The sequence below is a fragment of the Aptenodytes patagonicus genome, chromosome 6, assembly GCF_965638725.1.
Source record: "Aptenodytes patagonicus chromosome 6, bAptPat1.pri.cur, whole genome shotgun sequence".
NCBI classification, from domain to species: Eukaryota; Metazoa; Chordata; class Aves; order Sphenisciformes; family Spheniscidae; genus Aptenodytes; species Aptenodytes patagonicus.
In genome coordinates, this window is record NC_134954.1 from 58,125,973 (window position 1) to 58,139,901 (window position 13,929).

At 67.0% G+C, this 13,929-nt stretch overlaps 2 protein-coding genes across 2 annotated transcripts; one reads left to right on the plus strand and one right to left on the minus strand.

The window, feature by feature from the left end:
• The first annotated feature begins 1,307 nt into the window (after positions 1-1,307).
• Positions 1,308-6,788, plus strand: CYP27A1 (cytochrome P450 family 27 subfamily A member 1). Its single transcript, XM_076342837.1, has 9 exons — positions 1,308-1,541; positions 3,681-3,871; positions 4,143-4,342; positions 4,419-4,616; positions 4,755-4,915; positions 5,261-5,427; positions 5,747-5,828; positions 5,915-6,115; positions 6,210-6,788. Exons 1-9 carry the CDS (start codon positions 1,308-1,310, stop codon positions 6,333-6,335), a joined length of 1,560 nt encoding a protein of 519 aa, XP_076198952.1. The 3' UTR covers positions 6,336-6,788.
• A 1,336-nt stretch (positions 6,789-8,124) lies between these two features.
• Positions 8,125-12,928, minus strand: PRKAG3 (protein kinase AMP-activated non-catalytic subunit gamma 3). Its single transcript, XM_076342840.1, has 13 exons — positions 12,896-12,928; positions 12,189-12,228; positions 11,646-11,881; positions 11,480-11,561; positions 11,335-11,393; positions 10,985-11,030; positions 10,801-10,855; positions 10,579-10,705; positions 10,304-10,469; positions 10,104-10,141; positions 9,728-9,874; positions 9,474-9,643; positions 8,125-8,252 (listed from the first exon to the last, which is right to left on the minus strand). Exons 1-12 carry the CDS (start codon positions 12,926-12,928, stop codon positions 9,527-9,529), a joined length of 1,146 nt encoding a protein of 381 aa, XP_076198955.1. The 3' UTR covers positions 8,125-8,252; positions 9,474-9,526.
• Positions 12,929-13,929: the final 1,001 nt, after the last annotated feature.

The window sequence follows — 13,929 nt, forward strand, 5'->3', positions numbered from 1 at the left end:
ACTCACAGGACTCTGAGATGTCTGCCCTACCTGGGGACAAAACCTCCCCGTCCAGGGCCTTGAACCCACCACCCGATAAGGGTGGTTAATGATCAGTGCTGGGATGTCCCAGCCAGATGCTGACTACCCCAGGAGTGACACCCGGGCAGAGCAGTGCCCTGCCCCATGGCCCCAGGACCTGGTGGCAGTGCCAGAGGGGACATGCCCTGCACCCATGGCCCTGGACGCTGCCGCAGCAGAGCCCTGCTTGTGGGCTGGACAGCCTGGCCTGCACCAGGTTGGGCAGGAGCTGGTGCCATGCTCTCCCTGGTGTGAAGACAAACCAAACCTGCCTCCGGTTGGGTTGCCAGCAGCCGCACTGGGCATGCTGAAGTCTCCCCATCTGGGCTCCTGGCTGTCAGTGCCCGGAGGAATTGCTGAGAGAGGCCCTGGGACAGGTTGGACCCAGCTCCCTGGGGCATCGTCCTGCACCGCAAGGGGACAAGGCAGGGACAGGGGTATGACAGGCAGGGGGTGGAGACAGGGCAGGAGGGCTCAGGCCAGGAGGGTCAGTGCCCCGAAGAGCAGGCCCAGCGGTGAGCCCGGTACCACTGCAGGGTGTGCAGGGTCTGGGGTGCGGTACCCAGTACCAGAGTGCAACGCTGGTGCTGGCACATGATGCGCGGTGCCTGGTGCCTGGTGAGCAGTGCCCAGCACCCGCTGCCCGGTGTGCAGTACCTGGTGCTGGTACCGGTGCCACACACTACATTGTGCCCAGGGTGCTGTACCTACTGTGCCGTGCCGGTGCTGGCTGCCAGCTGCCTGGTGCACGGCTCCATTGTGCAGTGCACAGCGCATGGCACCCAATACCTGGTATGTGGCACCGGGTACTGCTGATGCCAGATCCTGGTACCTAGCGCTCGGTGCATGGTGTGTGATGCCGGTGAGCGGTGCCTGGTGTACGGCACTTGGTGTATAGCACGTGGTACCCGGTGTGCCAGAACCAGTACCCGGTATGCTGTAGCCGGTATCCATGGCCTGGTAGCAGGTGTGCAGTAGCTGGCACAAGGTGCGCGGTACGCACTGCCTGGTGCCCGGTCCCCGCTGTGCAGCACCCGGTACTCCGTACCCAGTGCGCAGCAGCGGGTACCGGGGCCGGTACCCAGTGCGCGGTACCCGCTGCGCGATACTCAGTTCCCGGTGCGCGGTCCCCGGTGCCGGTCCCCGGTTGCCGCCCCCGCGCCGCCCCCCGCACCGCCCCCGGTGCCGCCCCCCGCCGCCCCCGGTGCCTGCCCGCCCCGCCCCGTCCCGTGCGCTGCCGACGGAGCATGGCGGGCCCGAGCGGCGGGGCCCGGCGGCCGCTGCTGCCGCTGCTCCTGCGCCCCCGCCCGCCGCCGCCGCGCAGCAGCCCGGGGCCGCCGCGCAGGACCGGGGGCTCGGCGGCGGCGGCGGCGGGGCCGGCGCGGCTGAAGGGACCGGAGGAGCTACCGGGGCCGGGGCTGCTCCGGACTTTCGTCTGGCTCTTCCTGCGCGGCTACCTGCTGCACACGCACCGGCTCCAGGTGCGCCGGGGCAGCCTGGCCCGAGGGCTGCGGGGGGCCGGGGCTGCGGGGTGCGCGGGGGTCTGGGGACCCTGCACGGGTGCGTGGGGGTGGGGGGGCTGGGAGGGGGGCGTGGGGTGGAGGGGCTCCCGGGTGGGCTGCAGGGAGGGTGCTGTGCGGGGGGAGGGGGGTTTGCAAACGGGGAGTGGGTGCGTGCTGGGGGCAGGGTGAGATGGGCTCCGGGGGGAGGGGGCAGCCTACAAGTGACAGCAGGGAGTTGAGCGGGGGCGGCGGGGCGGGGAAGAGGAGGTGCTGGGCGGCGGGGAGCAGCCCTGCACCGTGGGGTGATGCTGGGGCGAGCAGCACTGAGAGGGGCCAGCGCAGAACCGGGTGGCCCTGGGAGGGAGGGTCCTGCCAGCCCAGGGCTGCTCCAGCATCCTCGAGCCAGCCAGGCAGCCGAGGGCAAAGGTGCGGGGGCGGCTCACAGGGTCCTGGCATCCCCAGGCAGCTCGAGCTGCCCTGGCTGTGACAAGCTGGAGGGGCCGCAGTCTGGGGGGCAGGCAGCCGGGCAGGTGTTTGGGCAGATGGTACTCAGGCAGGCAGGGGAGGGATAGGCAGAGGTGTTTGTTTTCTTCTGTCAACACTTCCTCATACATCGGGTGAAGCAAGCGATGCGCTTGGCTGGCCGTGAGCCAGGGTGGCATCTTCCAGCGCCCTGGAGCTCTGACCGGCCAGGAGGAGCATGCAGGATCAGGCCTTCCTGGCACCGCAGAGCACCAGGCACTGCTGTTTGGAGAAGGGGCTGTTGCAGGGCAGCAGGGTCTCAGGGAGTGGGTACGGGAGCTCCCTCTGCTCCCTCCTGCCCTTGGGGCCCCAAGTGTGGCCCGGCTTTGCAGATAGATGCCTGCATGCTCCGGAGGTGCCTTTCCCCAGATCCCGGCAGCTCCGGCTTCTTTCGGCCCTGCTCTCCCAGGCCTGCGCCGTGCCGGGTCCCGGCTGCCAGCAGATGCCGGCGGGCAGGCTTCAGCCCAGGCCACAGCTGCCCACGGCCCCACGCAGCGTGTTCACCTGGCAAGCCGCCTGCGGCACCAGGGCGGCTCTCCCTCCCCCTCCTCCTGCCACCACACGCGAGGAACGTCTCCCCGCGGTGACGAATCCAGCTGAATCCGGGCGCAGGCTGCGATGCAGTCAGTCACCAAGGGAGATTGTACCACGTGCATCCCCGCAGCCGCGGGGAACGGGGACCAGGGCTTCACTGCTAGGTCCCCCGCAGCCCCCTGGGCTTGGCCCCGCTCCACAGGGGCTCTGGCAGTGCCTGGGTGGGATGGAAAACACCCCTTGGACGTGGCCCTGTGCAGATCCACTTGCAAAGGGGTGCCCGGCTGCCCCCAAGGGATGTGCTCGCAGGTCACAGTGCTCCCCAGCAGGGAGGCAGGCATGGCACCCTTGGGTGCGGCTGAGGAGAGGCGACCTGTGACCGGCAGAGCCCAGAGCAGAGCTGATGCTGGTGGATGTCCCCTGGCTGGCTTGTGAGCCTGTGCCCCCAGGGCCATGCCCCGGGGGTGGCAGCCTGCCCTGGGAGCAGCCCAGTCCGGCCCCAGCCTGGCGCTGCCCTCCCAGCGCTGATCATTAACCACCCTTATCGGATGGTGGGTTCAAGGACCCACGCAGGGACTGTTGTCCCCAGGTTGAGCAGAGCATGGCTGGGACCATGCTGGAAGCAGCGGGGCTTGGACCTGCTGACAGCCGCTGCAATGGCCCTGCATCTCGGCAGAGCCCTGTGCTTGGCAGTTTTCCCTGTCCCTGCTGTCCCCTCTTGGTCTTGCCTCCCCAAAAGACCCACCACGCCCTCCGTGCATCTCTGGGGTGGGTGAGGGATGTTCCAGCCTGTGCCGGGGGTCAGCGCCTGCTGTGCTTAGTGCTGGCAGAGGACATGTACCTGGAGACACCAGCCCAAGCCATCTGCAGGGTGCTTCAAGGATGGTGCCAGCTTGGGGGGTCAGAGGCGGGTGCTTGGGCCCAGCTGGTGCTGAGGGGTCCCCTGGGATGGGTGCAGACCATGCTGGACACGTGCAGAGCAGGATCGGGGCAGGGAGGGACGGATCTAGCCTCAGTGCTGCCCCTGTCCTATTCACCCTGCCGTGCTCTGGTGCATCACAGCTGATGTCCCGGCGCATTTATGGCCCCATCTGGAAGTCGACCTTCGGACATTACGAGAACATCAACATCGGGAGCCCGGTGGTGCTGGAGCAGCTGCTACGGCAGGAGGGCAAGTACCCCATGCGGAGCGACATGGCCCTGTGGAAGGAGCACCGGGACACCCGTCGCCTGCCCTACGGACCATTCACCGAGTGAGTCCTGCCCTGGCTGCACTGTGCAGGATGGCAGGCGTCTCCTTGTCCCTTCCTCGGGTGTAGGGTCCGGGTGGCAGCTGGCATTGCTCCCTCTCCTGCAAACAGCGTGTCCCCCCCAAGCAGAAGGGCATGGCCATGGGGGGAGGAAAGACACCCAGGGTGGTTCCAGCCCAGTGCTGGGAGGATGCTGCCAGGGATTGGGAAGTTGCTGCCAGCCACTGCCCATTGCCCATCTGTGTCCCCGGCGCTGAGCCCTGTCCCCGTGCAGGGAAGGGGAGCGCTGGTACCGCCTGCGCCAGGTCCTCAACAAGCGGCTACTGAAGCCCTCGGAGGCGGTGCTGTACGCGGACGCCATCGGGGAGGTGGTGTCAGACCTGATGGTGCGGCTACGGGATGAGCGGAGCCGCAGCCCCTCGGGGGTGCTGGTGGGGGATGTGGCCAACCTGCTTTACCGCTTCGCCCTGGAAGGTAGGGTGTCCTCACCCTTGCCCTGCCCCGCTCTTCCCATCCTTGCGGGGGTCTGGATGCGGCCTGTCCCCCCCAGGGATCTCCTATATCCTCTTCGAGACCCGCATTGGGTGCCTGAAGCAGCAGGTCCCTGCCGAGACCCAGCGCTTCATCAACTCCATCAACCTCATGTTCAAGAACTCCATCTTCGCCACCGTCCTGCCTCGATGGAGCCGCAAGGTGCTGCCCTTCTGGGACCGCTACCTGGACAGCTGGGACACCATCTTCGCCTTCGGTGAGTGGTGATGATGGGGGCCCAGCACAGTGGGATCGGACCCCCTAAGGACCCTCCAAAGTGGGGCAGTCCCCATCCACATGTCCTTTTAGCCACCCTCACTCCATCAGCGCTGGGTCCTGCTTTCTGTCCCCGCAGGCAAGACCCTGATTGACCGAAAGATGAAGGAGCTGGAGGGGCAGGTGGAGCGGGGCAAGGAGGTGTCCGGCTACCTGAGCTACCTGCTGGCCAGCGGCAGGCTCAGCCTGGATGAGGTCTACGGCAGCGTGGCCGAGCTGTTGCTGGCTGGCGTGGACACGGTGAGAGCCGGGCAGCTGCTGCCAGGGGATCCCTGCTGAGCTCCATGCCGGGGGGGAGCCATGGGGCCACGCTCAGCTATGCTCCCCAGCCCCTGCGAGCTCTGGACTGGTGGTTGGGGGGCTGATGCCCCGCAGGGGCAAACCCTCAGGGATCGGTCAGTATAGACCCTGTCCTCTGCTCTGCTGCCTGCCTCAGTTTCCCCCGTGCTCGCTGCCCCTCACCCCTGGTTTCCCTGTGCACTGGACCAGGGGCTGTCTGGTACCATACTGGTGCCATGCTTGGCACAAGGCTGCTCGGGTACCGGCCCCATCCCCCTCACTCCCCTCTGTGCTCCCCTCCCCCAGACCTCCAACACGCTGTCCTGGGCCCTGTACCACCTCTCCCGGGACCCGGGCATCCAGGAGACCCTGTACCAGGAGCTGAAAGCCGTCGTGCCCACCGACCGGTTTCCTGGTGCTGAGGATATCCCCAAGATGCCAATGCTTCGGGCTGTTATCAAGGAAACACTGAGGTACAGCCCAGCCTTGCCCCTGCCCCAGGGTTCCTGTCAACAGCCTCTTCCCCAGGGCCAGGGGCAGCCCCTTCTCCCCCCCACATTGGGGGATGCACCAGCTAGGGTGGCTGGTGATGGGGGACATGGAGGCATGGGCCAGGCAGGGTGCAGGGCTGGATTTCAGTCCCTCAGGGCTGCATCCATCCACCTCCTCCCTGGGGAGGGGGATGGAGCTGCTGAGCAGCAGGAGATACCCCCCCTTGTCCTGCCTGTGGCTCTCTCCCTCTGGGGTCCCCAGATGGGTCCTGCTCCCCCTCAAACTCTCCCCATATCCCAGGGTCTACCCCGTGGTGCCCACCAACGCCAGAGTCTTCTATGAGAAGGACATTGTCATTGGAGACTACCTCTTCCCCAAGAACGTGAGTGGGGGCCGTGCCGTGGGGACCCCCGCTGCGCTCAGTGGGGCCGGGCGGTGGTCGTTAAGTCCCCCCTTCTTGCCCCGCAGACCCTCTTTGTCCTAGCGCACTACGCGATGTCCCACGATGAGACCTATTTCCCCGAGCCCGAGCGGTTCCTGCCCCAGCGTTGGCTCCGGGGCCATGGCTCCCCCCACCACCCCTTCAGCTCCATCCCCTTCGGCTACGGGGTCCGTGCCTGCGTTGGCCGCCGCATTGCTGAGCTGGAGATGCACCTGGCCCTCGCCAGGGTGAGTAGGGACCCCCCACCCTGGGCAAGTCGCCACAAGCTGGGATGGGGGCCCCAGGGAGTCCCAGAGGCACTGCCACCCCCTCTCCCCACAGATCATCCAGGCGTTCGAGGTGCGGCCAGACCCCCGCGGCGTGGAGGTGACATCCGTGTCCCGCATCGTCCTGGTGGCTGACAAGCCCATCAACCTGGAGTTCATCGCTCGCCCGGGGGCCCCCTGACTGCGTGCTGACCCCCCCCCACCCTGGGTGCCAAGCGAGGACCCCCGCTGCCCCACAAGGAGGGGCAGGAAGGCAAACCCACCCCAGCACCCACCCCCTGCCCAGCTTGGGCCGGGGGCTCCCAGCCCCACTGTGGGGAAGGTAGGGGGGGGATGAGAGATGCCTCCAAATTATCCCTGGGGCACTAGTGTCCCCCTGCCCCAAATCAGCAGGAGGCTTGGGGAACTGCTGTGCCTTTCACACGCCACAAGGGGTTGTGTCCCCCCCCCCCATCCTGTGCCCAGCTGGGCTGCATCAGGGACCCGGGAGCTCTGCCGGGGTTGGGGGGGGATGCGGGGAGGGGGCTTGCAGCCGTTTGGTGTCTCCTTCGTCCCGTCCTTGTGTAGCTGCGCGTGGATCTGTGCCTGGAGCCAGGACATCTGGGTCCTCTCTGAACAGCTGACCTTAGCCTCAGCCGCTTCTCCGTGCCTCAGTTTCCCCCCTGCCTCCCTGGGGAGGGTTGAGCTGCCAGTGGGGGTTTAGGGTTTGCACCTGGTCCCAAGAGATGGAGCCAGCGCTGGCCCTGGGCAAGCAGAGCAATAACACAGTATGTCCCACCCAATGGGGAGGGGGCCTGTCACCACTCGGCGCTGGCACCGCGTCCCCTGGCAGAGCCAACCAGCACATGGTGGGTGTGGAGCACCCAGGACCTTTTGCTATCAGCCGTTATTTCACCGAGATGCTGATATGGGGGCACGGGAACGGGGGCAGGATTTGCTCTGGGTGAAGCAGCTGGGAGAGGATCAGCTCAGCTTTCCCAGTCCCCAAGAGGGGACATGGGGCTGACACCCAGGGCCATCACAGGGGGCTCAGAGCTGGCAGCAGCCACAGGCAGGGAAGGCATTGCCGCTTGCCCGAGCTCCTGGAGGGCTGGGGTACAGGGCACCCCCATGGTGAACCCCCTGCACCTTCCTGCTGCTGGGCAGCCCAGCTGGACTGGGGGGAAGCGGCAGGCAGAAACTTTGCTGGCACCAAGGCTGCTGTCCCCAGGGTGTCCCCAAGGGGACGCGTTAACCACTGCCACGGTGGAGCCATTAAGGTTATATGACCTGCGGTGAGCCAATGTCCCCGTCTGCCTAGCTCTACCCACACCACCTTCACTGCAGCTGGTCCTAGTGGGCATTCCAGGCTGGGTGCCCCAGCCCTGCTGCACAGCTGGCATCCCCTCCCCAGCCCGGCTCTCTCTGGAGGAGCTGTGCCCAGCTGCACCCCAGAAAGGCAGGGTGGCGGTGCCTGGAGCAGGCTGCTTTATTACAACAAGGCTGAACAGACCAGCAAATAAATAAATACCCCCCACCCACCCCAAAACGTGCACAGGGTCCCCATACAAGTGCCGGTCCTGGTGCCAGCTCTGGCGCAGGCTGCGCCTCTGCCAGGGAGCTCCAGCCCCACGTGACCCTACAATAAACAAGCCTGCGTGTGCAGCTGAGCCTACACTACTGGCCACCGGGCACAGCCGGTGGGACTGTGCTCACCGGGGCGGGGAGCCACGGCCAAAGCGCTTGAATCCAGCAGCAGGATGGGAGCAGGGTGGCCGAGTCCGCTGGGGCCGTGCAGGACCATGCGGGTCCCCATGCCCAGCTGCGGGCATGGCACGGCTCCTCGCGGCACGGTGCCTATCGAGCATCACCGTGTGCTCGCTGGCGGGAGGCACGCCCAGGCCCCCTTTTCCCTGCTCCCTGCCTCCCCGAGGCTGGCAGGATCTGGCCCTGGACTCAAGACGAGCCCCAGGACCAGGGCGGGCAGGCAGGCCCTCCCCGTGGAAAGCCTCCAGGGTCCAAGCCTCCTTCCATAGCCCCAGGGCCATGCAAGAGACCCCCAAGTCGGATGAGACAACGGCACTTCCCTGGTGTCTTCAGAGTGAGGATCAGTCAATGCCTGTGGGGTGAGAGAGCACGTGAGGCCATAACCCCCCGGAGGGCACCGGTGCCAGGCTGGGCACTCTGCGGCATGGCCCTCTGACCTGCCCTGGCGGCCACGGGGACAGCACAGGGGACAGCAGGGTCTTGCCTCCATCCCTGGCTTGGATGCAAGCCCTAGAGTAGGACGGGGGCACTGGCCCAGAGGGGGACATCCCAGTGGCCCCCCAGCAGCTCCTGGCACAGCCACCTCCATGGGCACCAGGGATGGGGTGAGAGAAGGCAGCGTGATGGGGAAATGAGGGGGGAGGGTGTCCTATGTCTGGTGTGGTTAACACACACCACTCCCAGGCTCCTTCTGTGTGGAGCAACTGGGCACTGCTGGGAGAACTGGTGGGCATGGGGCTGTTCCAAGCCTGTTCCCCACCGCCATCTCAAAAAAGCATCATTACCTTCAGGAAGCAGCTGGGCACCGGGACCAGCCCCCCCCTCCCCAGTTCACCCCTAAATGGGTGCCACGGTGGGTGCCAGCGCCGTGCCCACCCATCGCCAGTGAGGACTCACCAGGCAGTGGGCGAGCGGAGCCAGGTGCAGGCGGCCGAGCAGCACGGTCCCAGCGCGCCCCGGGAGTGAGCCCCATCCCTGGCTCAAGCAGTTTTGGGGCCACTGCAGGTGGAGGGGGCGGTGGGCTCCGCCAGCCATGGCTCGTGGGTTGGCCATGCTGTGCACATGGCTAGTGGTGGGCAGCATGTCCGGGGTATGCAAGTGGGGGTCTGTCCCCTGTGTCCCCCGGGAATGGCACTGGAGGGGCTCAGGTCTCAGGGGGGGCTTTGAGGTGAGGTCAAAAAAGGGCTTTTGTCTTGGGGTGCATCACACCCCAAAACCTTCATCCAGCCCAAAGTCCAGGGACCTGCAAAACCTGCATCCCACACGCTGCTTGGATGGGGGTCTGGGGGTGTCTCCATGGCAGGTGCCCTGATCCTTCCCCACAGACACCAGGGATTAGGACCCCAGAAGGGATCCCCTGTGATCCTTGTGTCCCCGGGGACAAGCAGCATCCGGGTCCTGCCGTCCCCACCTGGGCACCCAGCGCTGCCGGACCCCCATCCCAGCCTCCTCGGTCCTCCAGGGCCGGTTTGGCTGGGGTGGAGGCGGGTGGCCCGAGCAGGGAGGTGACGAGGTGTGGGTGACCCAGCAGCAGGGAGGGGACAGGCACGCAGTGGCGGGGGACGGCGCCTACCTGAAGTGGAGAGAAATGGAGGGTGCAAGTGGAGAAAGATGGAGCGTCGCGGGCTAAGAGTTAAGAGCATCGATACCTGCGGGAGTGAGCACAAGGGCCTGGAGGATGTCGGAGAGGGAGATGATGCCCCGCGGGTACTGGTTCTCATCCACCAGAACCAGGCGATGGACCTGTGGGCGCAGGCAGAGCATCACAGGCATGTCGGGCAGCGGGCGGGGGGGCTGGCGTTAGTGCGAGGCAACCCGGCCGCTCACCTGCTCCTTGGCAATGCGGTCGATGATGTCTTCCATGGTTTCATGGGGGTAGCAGGTGAGGACCCCCTCCAGGCAGATGGTGCGCTGCTGCAGTGCCTCCCGCACGCTGATGTCCAGGTTGTTGTAGGTCTTCTGGGCTGCCAGGTGCTGCAGGAGAGGTGGCCCCGCTCAGCACCCCAACGTGTCCTTGCACCCCATTGTGCTGACACCAAGGGGGACACCGAGCCCCAATGACACACAGGGCAGATCTGCACTGGCACATGCATCAGTGCATGTGGGGCAGGTTTGCACGGGCACAGGCATGCGTGAGCGCCCCACCAGCAGAGTGCAAGGTGCCACACTCGTGCCAGGGCGTGCAAACACATGGGGTACTCACAATGACGTCGAACCGAGAGTAGAGGCCGACCACTTGCCCTGCAAGGAGAGACAGCACAGGGGCTGGGGAGGGGGCCCTGAGGACCACCCACTGTGCTCCCCCTGCACCCCAAGAGCCAGGCTGGTGGGAAAGGGTGGGGATGGGGCCGGAGCCACTGGCAGAGGGAGATGGGGGGAGTCACTGGTCCCCTCCCCAGGTACCAGATTCATTGATGACGGGCAGGGCGGAGACACGGCGGTCCACGAAGATCTCCAGGGCAGCATAGATGGGGGCAGTCTCGGGCACGACGGCCACATCACGGAAGGTGCCAACACACAGCTCCTGCACTGTTTTCTTCAGGAAGCGTGGCTTGGGGATGGTGGAGCCCTGTGGTGGGGCAGGGCAGGGCTGGGCTAGCACCTACACGCACCCCGACACCCTTGCTTGCGCCCCTACACACCCACCATGTGTGTGCACACGCAGCCCTGGCACTCACGAAGATGTGGAGGAACTTGAGGATGCGCTTGTGCGTCAGGATGTGCAGGACGTTGCCCGAGACGGGCTCGATGACGGGCAGGCGGTGGATCTTGTGTTTGATCAGGGAGTAGACAGCGTCGAAGAGGCTGCGGGTGATGGGGACATCGTGGGGAGGAGGATAGGGCTGCATCCCGGGTACACTCCCCACAGGGTGTGCTCTCCCCAGTGGGCAGGCGCTCACCTATTGCTCGGGGAGATGTAGACCAGTGGCTTGAAGGAGCCCTGCAGGTACACCTCTGCCAAGGGAGAGAGGTGGGAGAGGGGGTCCCCCAGGCCCCTCATGCAGCCCTGTACCCCCGGAGCCCACCTCCATGCCCTGTGCAACATCCCCAGCCCAGCCACCCCCATCGCCCCCTACTTTTTACCTCGCCAGCTCTCAATCTTGTGCTCCTCCACCTCGTAGATCTGAACCTGAGGGCAGGGAGATGCCCTGGTCACAGTGGCCCCACGGGGGACTGAGGGGGCTCTGGGGCACTGCCCTCTTCCCCGGGCATCCCACCCCATCGCTCTGAGTGTGCAGGGATCACATCTTGGGTGCCAGGCAGAGGGACACCAAGTGGATGCTGGGCTGGCCCAGAGCATCCCCTGGTCACAGTCTAGTGATGAAGAGGGGACCAGGAGAGGGAAGAGGGGACCAGGAGAGGTGGGGACAGCCCCTCCCTGCCCCATGCCTGCCCCGATTCCCCAACCCCCGTGCCCTCCCCGCCACACTCACCAGGGGCGAGCGGTAGTAGCGGTGGAGGATGTTGATGAAGTCGGTGATGGTGAGCATCCCTGTGGAGACACATGGGGCTGGCAGCGCTGCCGCACCCCTTGCTGCCGGGCAGGGGAAGGGGCCGGGCGGTGCTGCTGGCACTCACCCACAAAGCTCTGAGTCTTGCTGTCCCAGAGCGGGGCAGCACGCACCCCGTTGGCCACCAGCGCCACAAAGGCTTTCTTGATCTGCTGGCAGAGTGGGGAGGGAGTCAGGGGGTCCCCGAGCCCACTCCCCCCCCGCCCGTCCTTGCCAATCCCCTGCTTTGCCACCTCCAGGGAGATGTCAAAGACGACAAGCTTGCAGCTGGTGGGGACAGCGTCGTAGCAGCAGTGGCTCCTCATGAAGTGCATGTAGACCTCGGCGTCAGGGCTCTGAAACTCACTTTCTGGGCCCAGCCCCAGCATCTCGTTGCCCAGTGTGAAAGTGACGGGTCTTGGGGTCCTCCGCCTGTCTTCTTCCTCCTCCTCCTCCCCCTCCTCCCTGGGACACAGGGCCCCCGGGAATCCTGCAGGCAAACCCACCCCAGCCCTGGCCAGTGAGCTGAGCTGCCAGGTCTCAGTGCCCTCCTGCCTGGGGGGAGCGGGGGGATGCTGCGGGAGGCGGTGCTCCCCACAGACCCCCCCATTCCCCACTCCACAGGGGCCACACACAGCACTGCGGCTCTCCAGCCTGGGGGCACCAGGAGCTGCTGGGAAGGAGCTGAGGAGTGGGGCGACGAAGGGTATGGGCAGGGTGGGCAGAGGACCAATGCGCTCATTGCATGAGTGAGCCAGCACCCCCTCCTACATGCCTAGGTGCTGCCTGCTACCCACCTTCCTCCTCGGGGCGGGCAGTGGCATCCAGCAGCGCCACCTGAGGGGGCACACAGCGAGGGGGGGTCAGCAGCCCAGCCCACAGCCCCGCCAGGGAGCCCCCCGTCCGCTCAGGACCCCTGGAGCCTGCTGCCCCCGTGGTGGCTCCAGCCCAGGACTCCTAGCTCGTTCCCCGACTCCGGGGGGGGGCAGCGGGGGTCCCCGGGTCAGGACGGGGGATGGCAGGACCCCCCGGCTCCTCTCTCCACTGCCGGAGCCGAGCGCGTCCCGCAGCGGCTCCGCGCCCATCCTCTCCCTTCTCCGACCCCAAGGTGTAAATCCCGGTCCTGCTTCCTCCCGTGCCGGGAGACCCGCCAGCCCCACCTGCCCCCCCCGGGGACCGGGTCCGCACCGAGAGACCCTACAATAACAAGGGGGGCAGCCCCAGGCGGGAGGGAGGCGGGGGCGGCCGGCCTGCTGACCCCGTGCCCCCGCTCCCCGGGAGACCCTACCATAACAAAGCGGCACGCCCGGCGGGAAGAGCAACCCCGGACCACAAACCCGCTGGCAGAGCCAACGTTTTCGAGCCACCCTACAATAACAAAGGCGCGGGCACTGCTCCGCGTCCTTGTCCCCGTGGCAGCCCCCCCCAGCCAGCCACCCCCGGGGGTGGCTCGGCCCCAAGCGGGGGGCTGTCGGGCCGGGCCCCCCACCCGCCCCGGCGGTACCTGGGGCGCGGCGGGGCCGGGGAGTCGCTCCATGCTGACTGCGGGGCAGCGCTGCTATTCTGGGCCCGCGGCTGGCGGGGGCCTGGCAGATAGGGTGTCAGCGAGCAATGCCAGCCATGCCCCCGCCACCGCCGCGGGGGGGGACACCACCGCCACCGCCGTGCAGCGCCTGCAGGCGCTCTGCCACCCCGCGACCCCGCAGCACCGGGCTGGAGGGGATGGCCGTGGCCCCGGGGACAGCGCCGGCCCTGGGGACGCCAGGCAGGGGGTGATGGAGAGATGGCTGGGGGCAGAAAACCTGTTCCACCACCCAGCGGACCCCCCTCCTCCAGGAGCGGTGCTCAGCGCCTGCCCGGGATGCGTCCCTGCCCGCCCAGGTGCTGCCCCCACCCTGTCCTGCAGCAGGAGCGGGTGGGGGGCACAGCATCCCCCCACTCCCCCGGGGACGCTGGAGGAGGGCTGGATCTATCCCCAGGCTGGGCAGCAGCCAGAGCAGCTGGGGACTCTTTTCCCCCCATGCTGCCGCGGCCCCTCTGCCCCCGCCCGGGGTCCCGCTGCGGTTCAGCCATCCCCCGCCACCCCGGGTCTCACGGCGGGGCCAGCCCGCGCCTGCTGGGGAACTTCCTTCCTCGCCCGCTGGGCCACCCCCTCCTGCCCGCCCTCCGCTCGCTCCCGGCTCCATTTCTATTTCAGGAAGGTTCAAATAACCCCTTGGCCGGCTGCCGTGCCGGCGCGGGAGCAGCCATGGGCGAGCGGGCTGGTAGCTGCCGGGCCAAGGGGACAAAGTAGCTCCGGCTGACTCCCCGGGGGACAGTTGGACCCTGGCCTGTGGCGGGGTGCAAGGAGCAAAGCCCCTGTCCCCTGGTGCTACCCCAAGGCAGGGAGGAAGAGGAGGGATGAGGCAGGGAGCTCAGTGCTGGGGACAGGCCAGCAGGGCTGGGGTGACACGAGGACACAGTGGCTGCCCTGGTCCCAGGTGACCCTTGCCCCACAGCAGTGCAGGGGGTGGGATGGGGCCCGGCCCTTACAGCTGC

Coding starts and splice junctions, on each gene's coding strand:
- CYP27A1 (XM_076342837.1), top strand. CDS start 1,308: ATGGCGGGCCCGAGCGGCGGGGCCCGGCGGCCGCTGCTGCCGCTGCTC. Junction 4,343..4,418: donor TTACCGCTTCGCCCTGGAAG/GTAGGGTGTCCT, acceptor TGTCCCCCCCAG/GGATCTCCTATATCCTCTTC. Junction 5,829..5,914: donor ACTACCTCTTCCCCAAGAAC/GTGAGTGGGGGC, acceptor CTTGCCCCGCAG/ACCCTCTTTGTCCTAGCGCA.
- PRKAG3 (XM_076342840.1), bottom strand. CDS start 12,928: ATGGAGCGACTCCCCGGCCCCGCCGCGCCCCAG. Junction 11,562..11,645: donor TCTTTGACATCTCCCTGGAG/GTGGCAAAGCAG, acceptor CTCTGCCAGCAG/ATCAAGAAAGCCTTTGTGGC. Junction 10,142..10,303: donor GCCCGTCATCAATGAATCTG/GTACCTGGGGAG, acceptor CTCTCCTTGCAG/GGCAAGTGGTCGGCCTCTAC.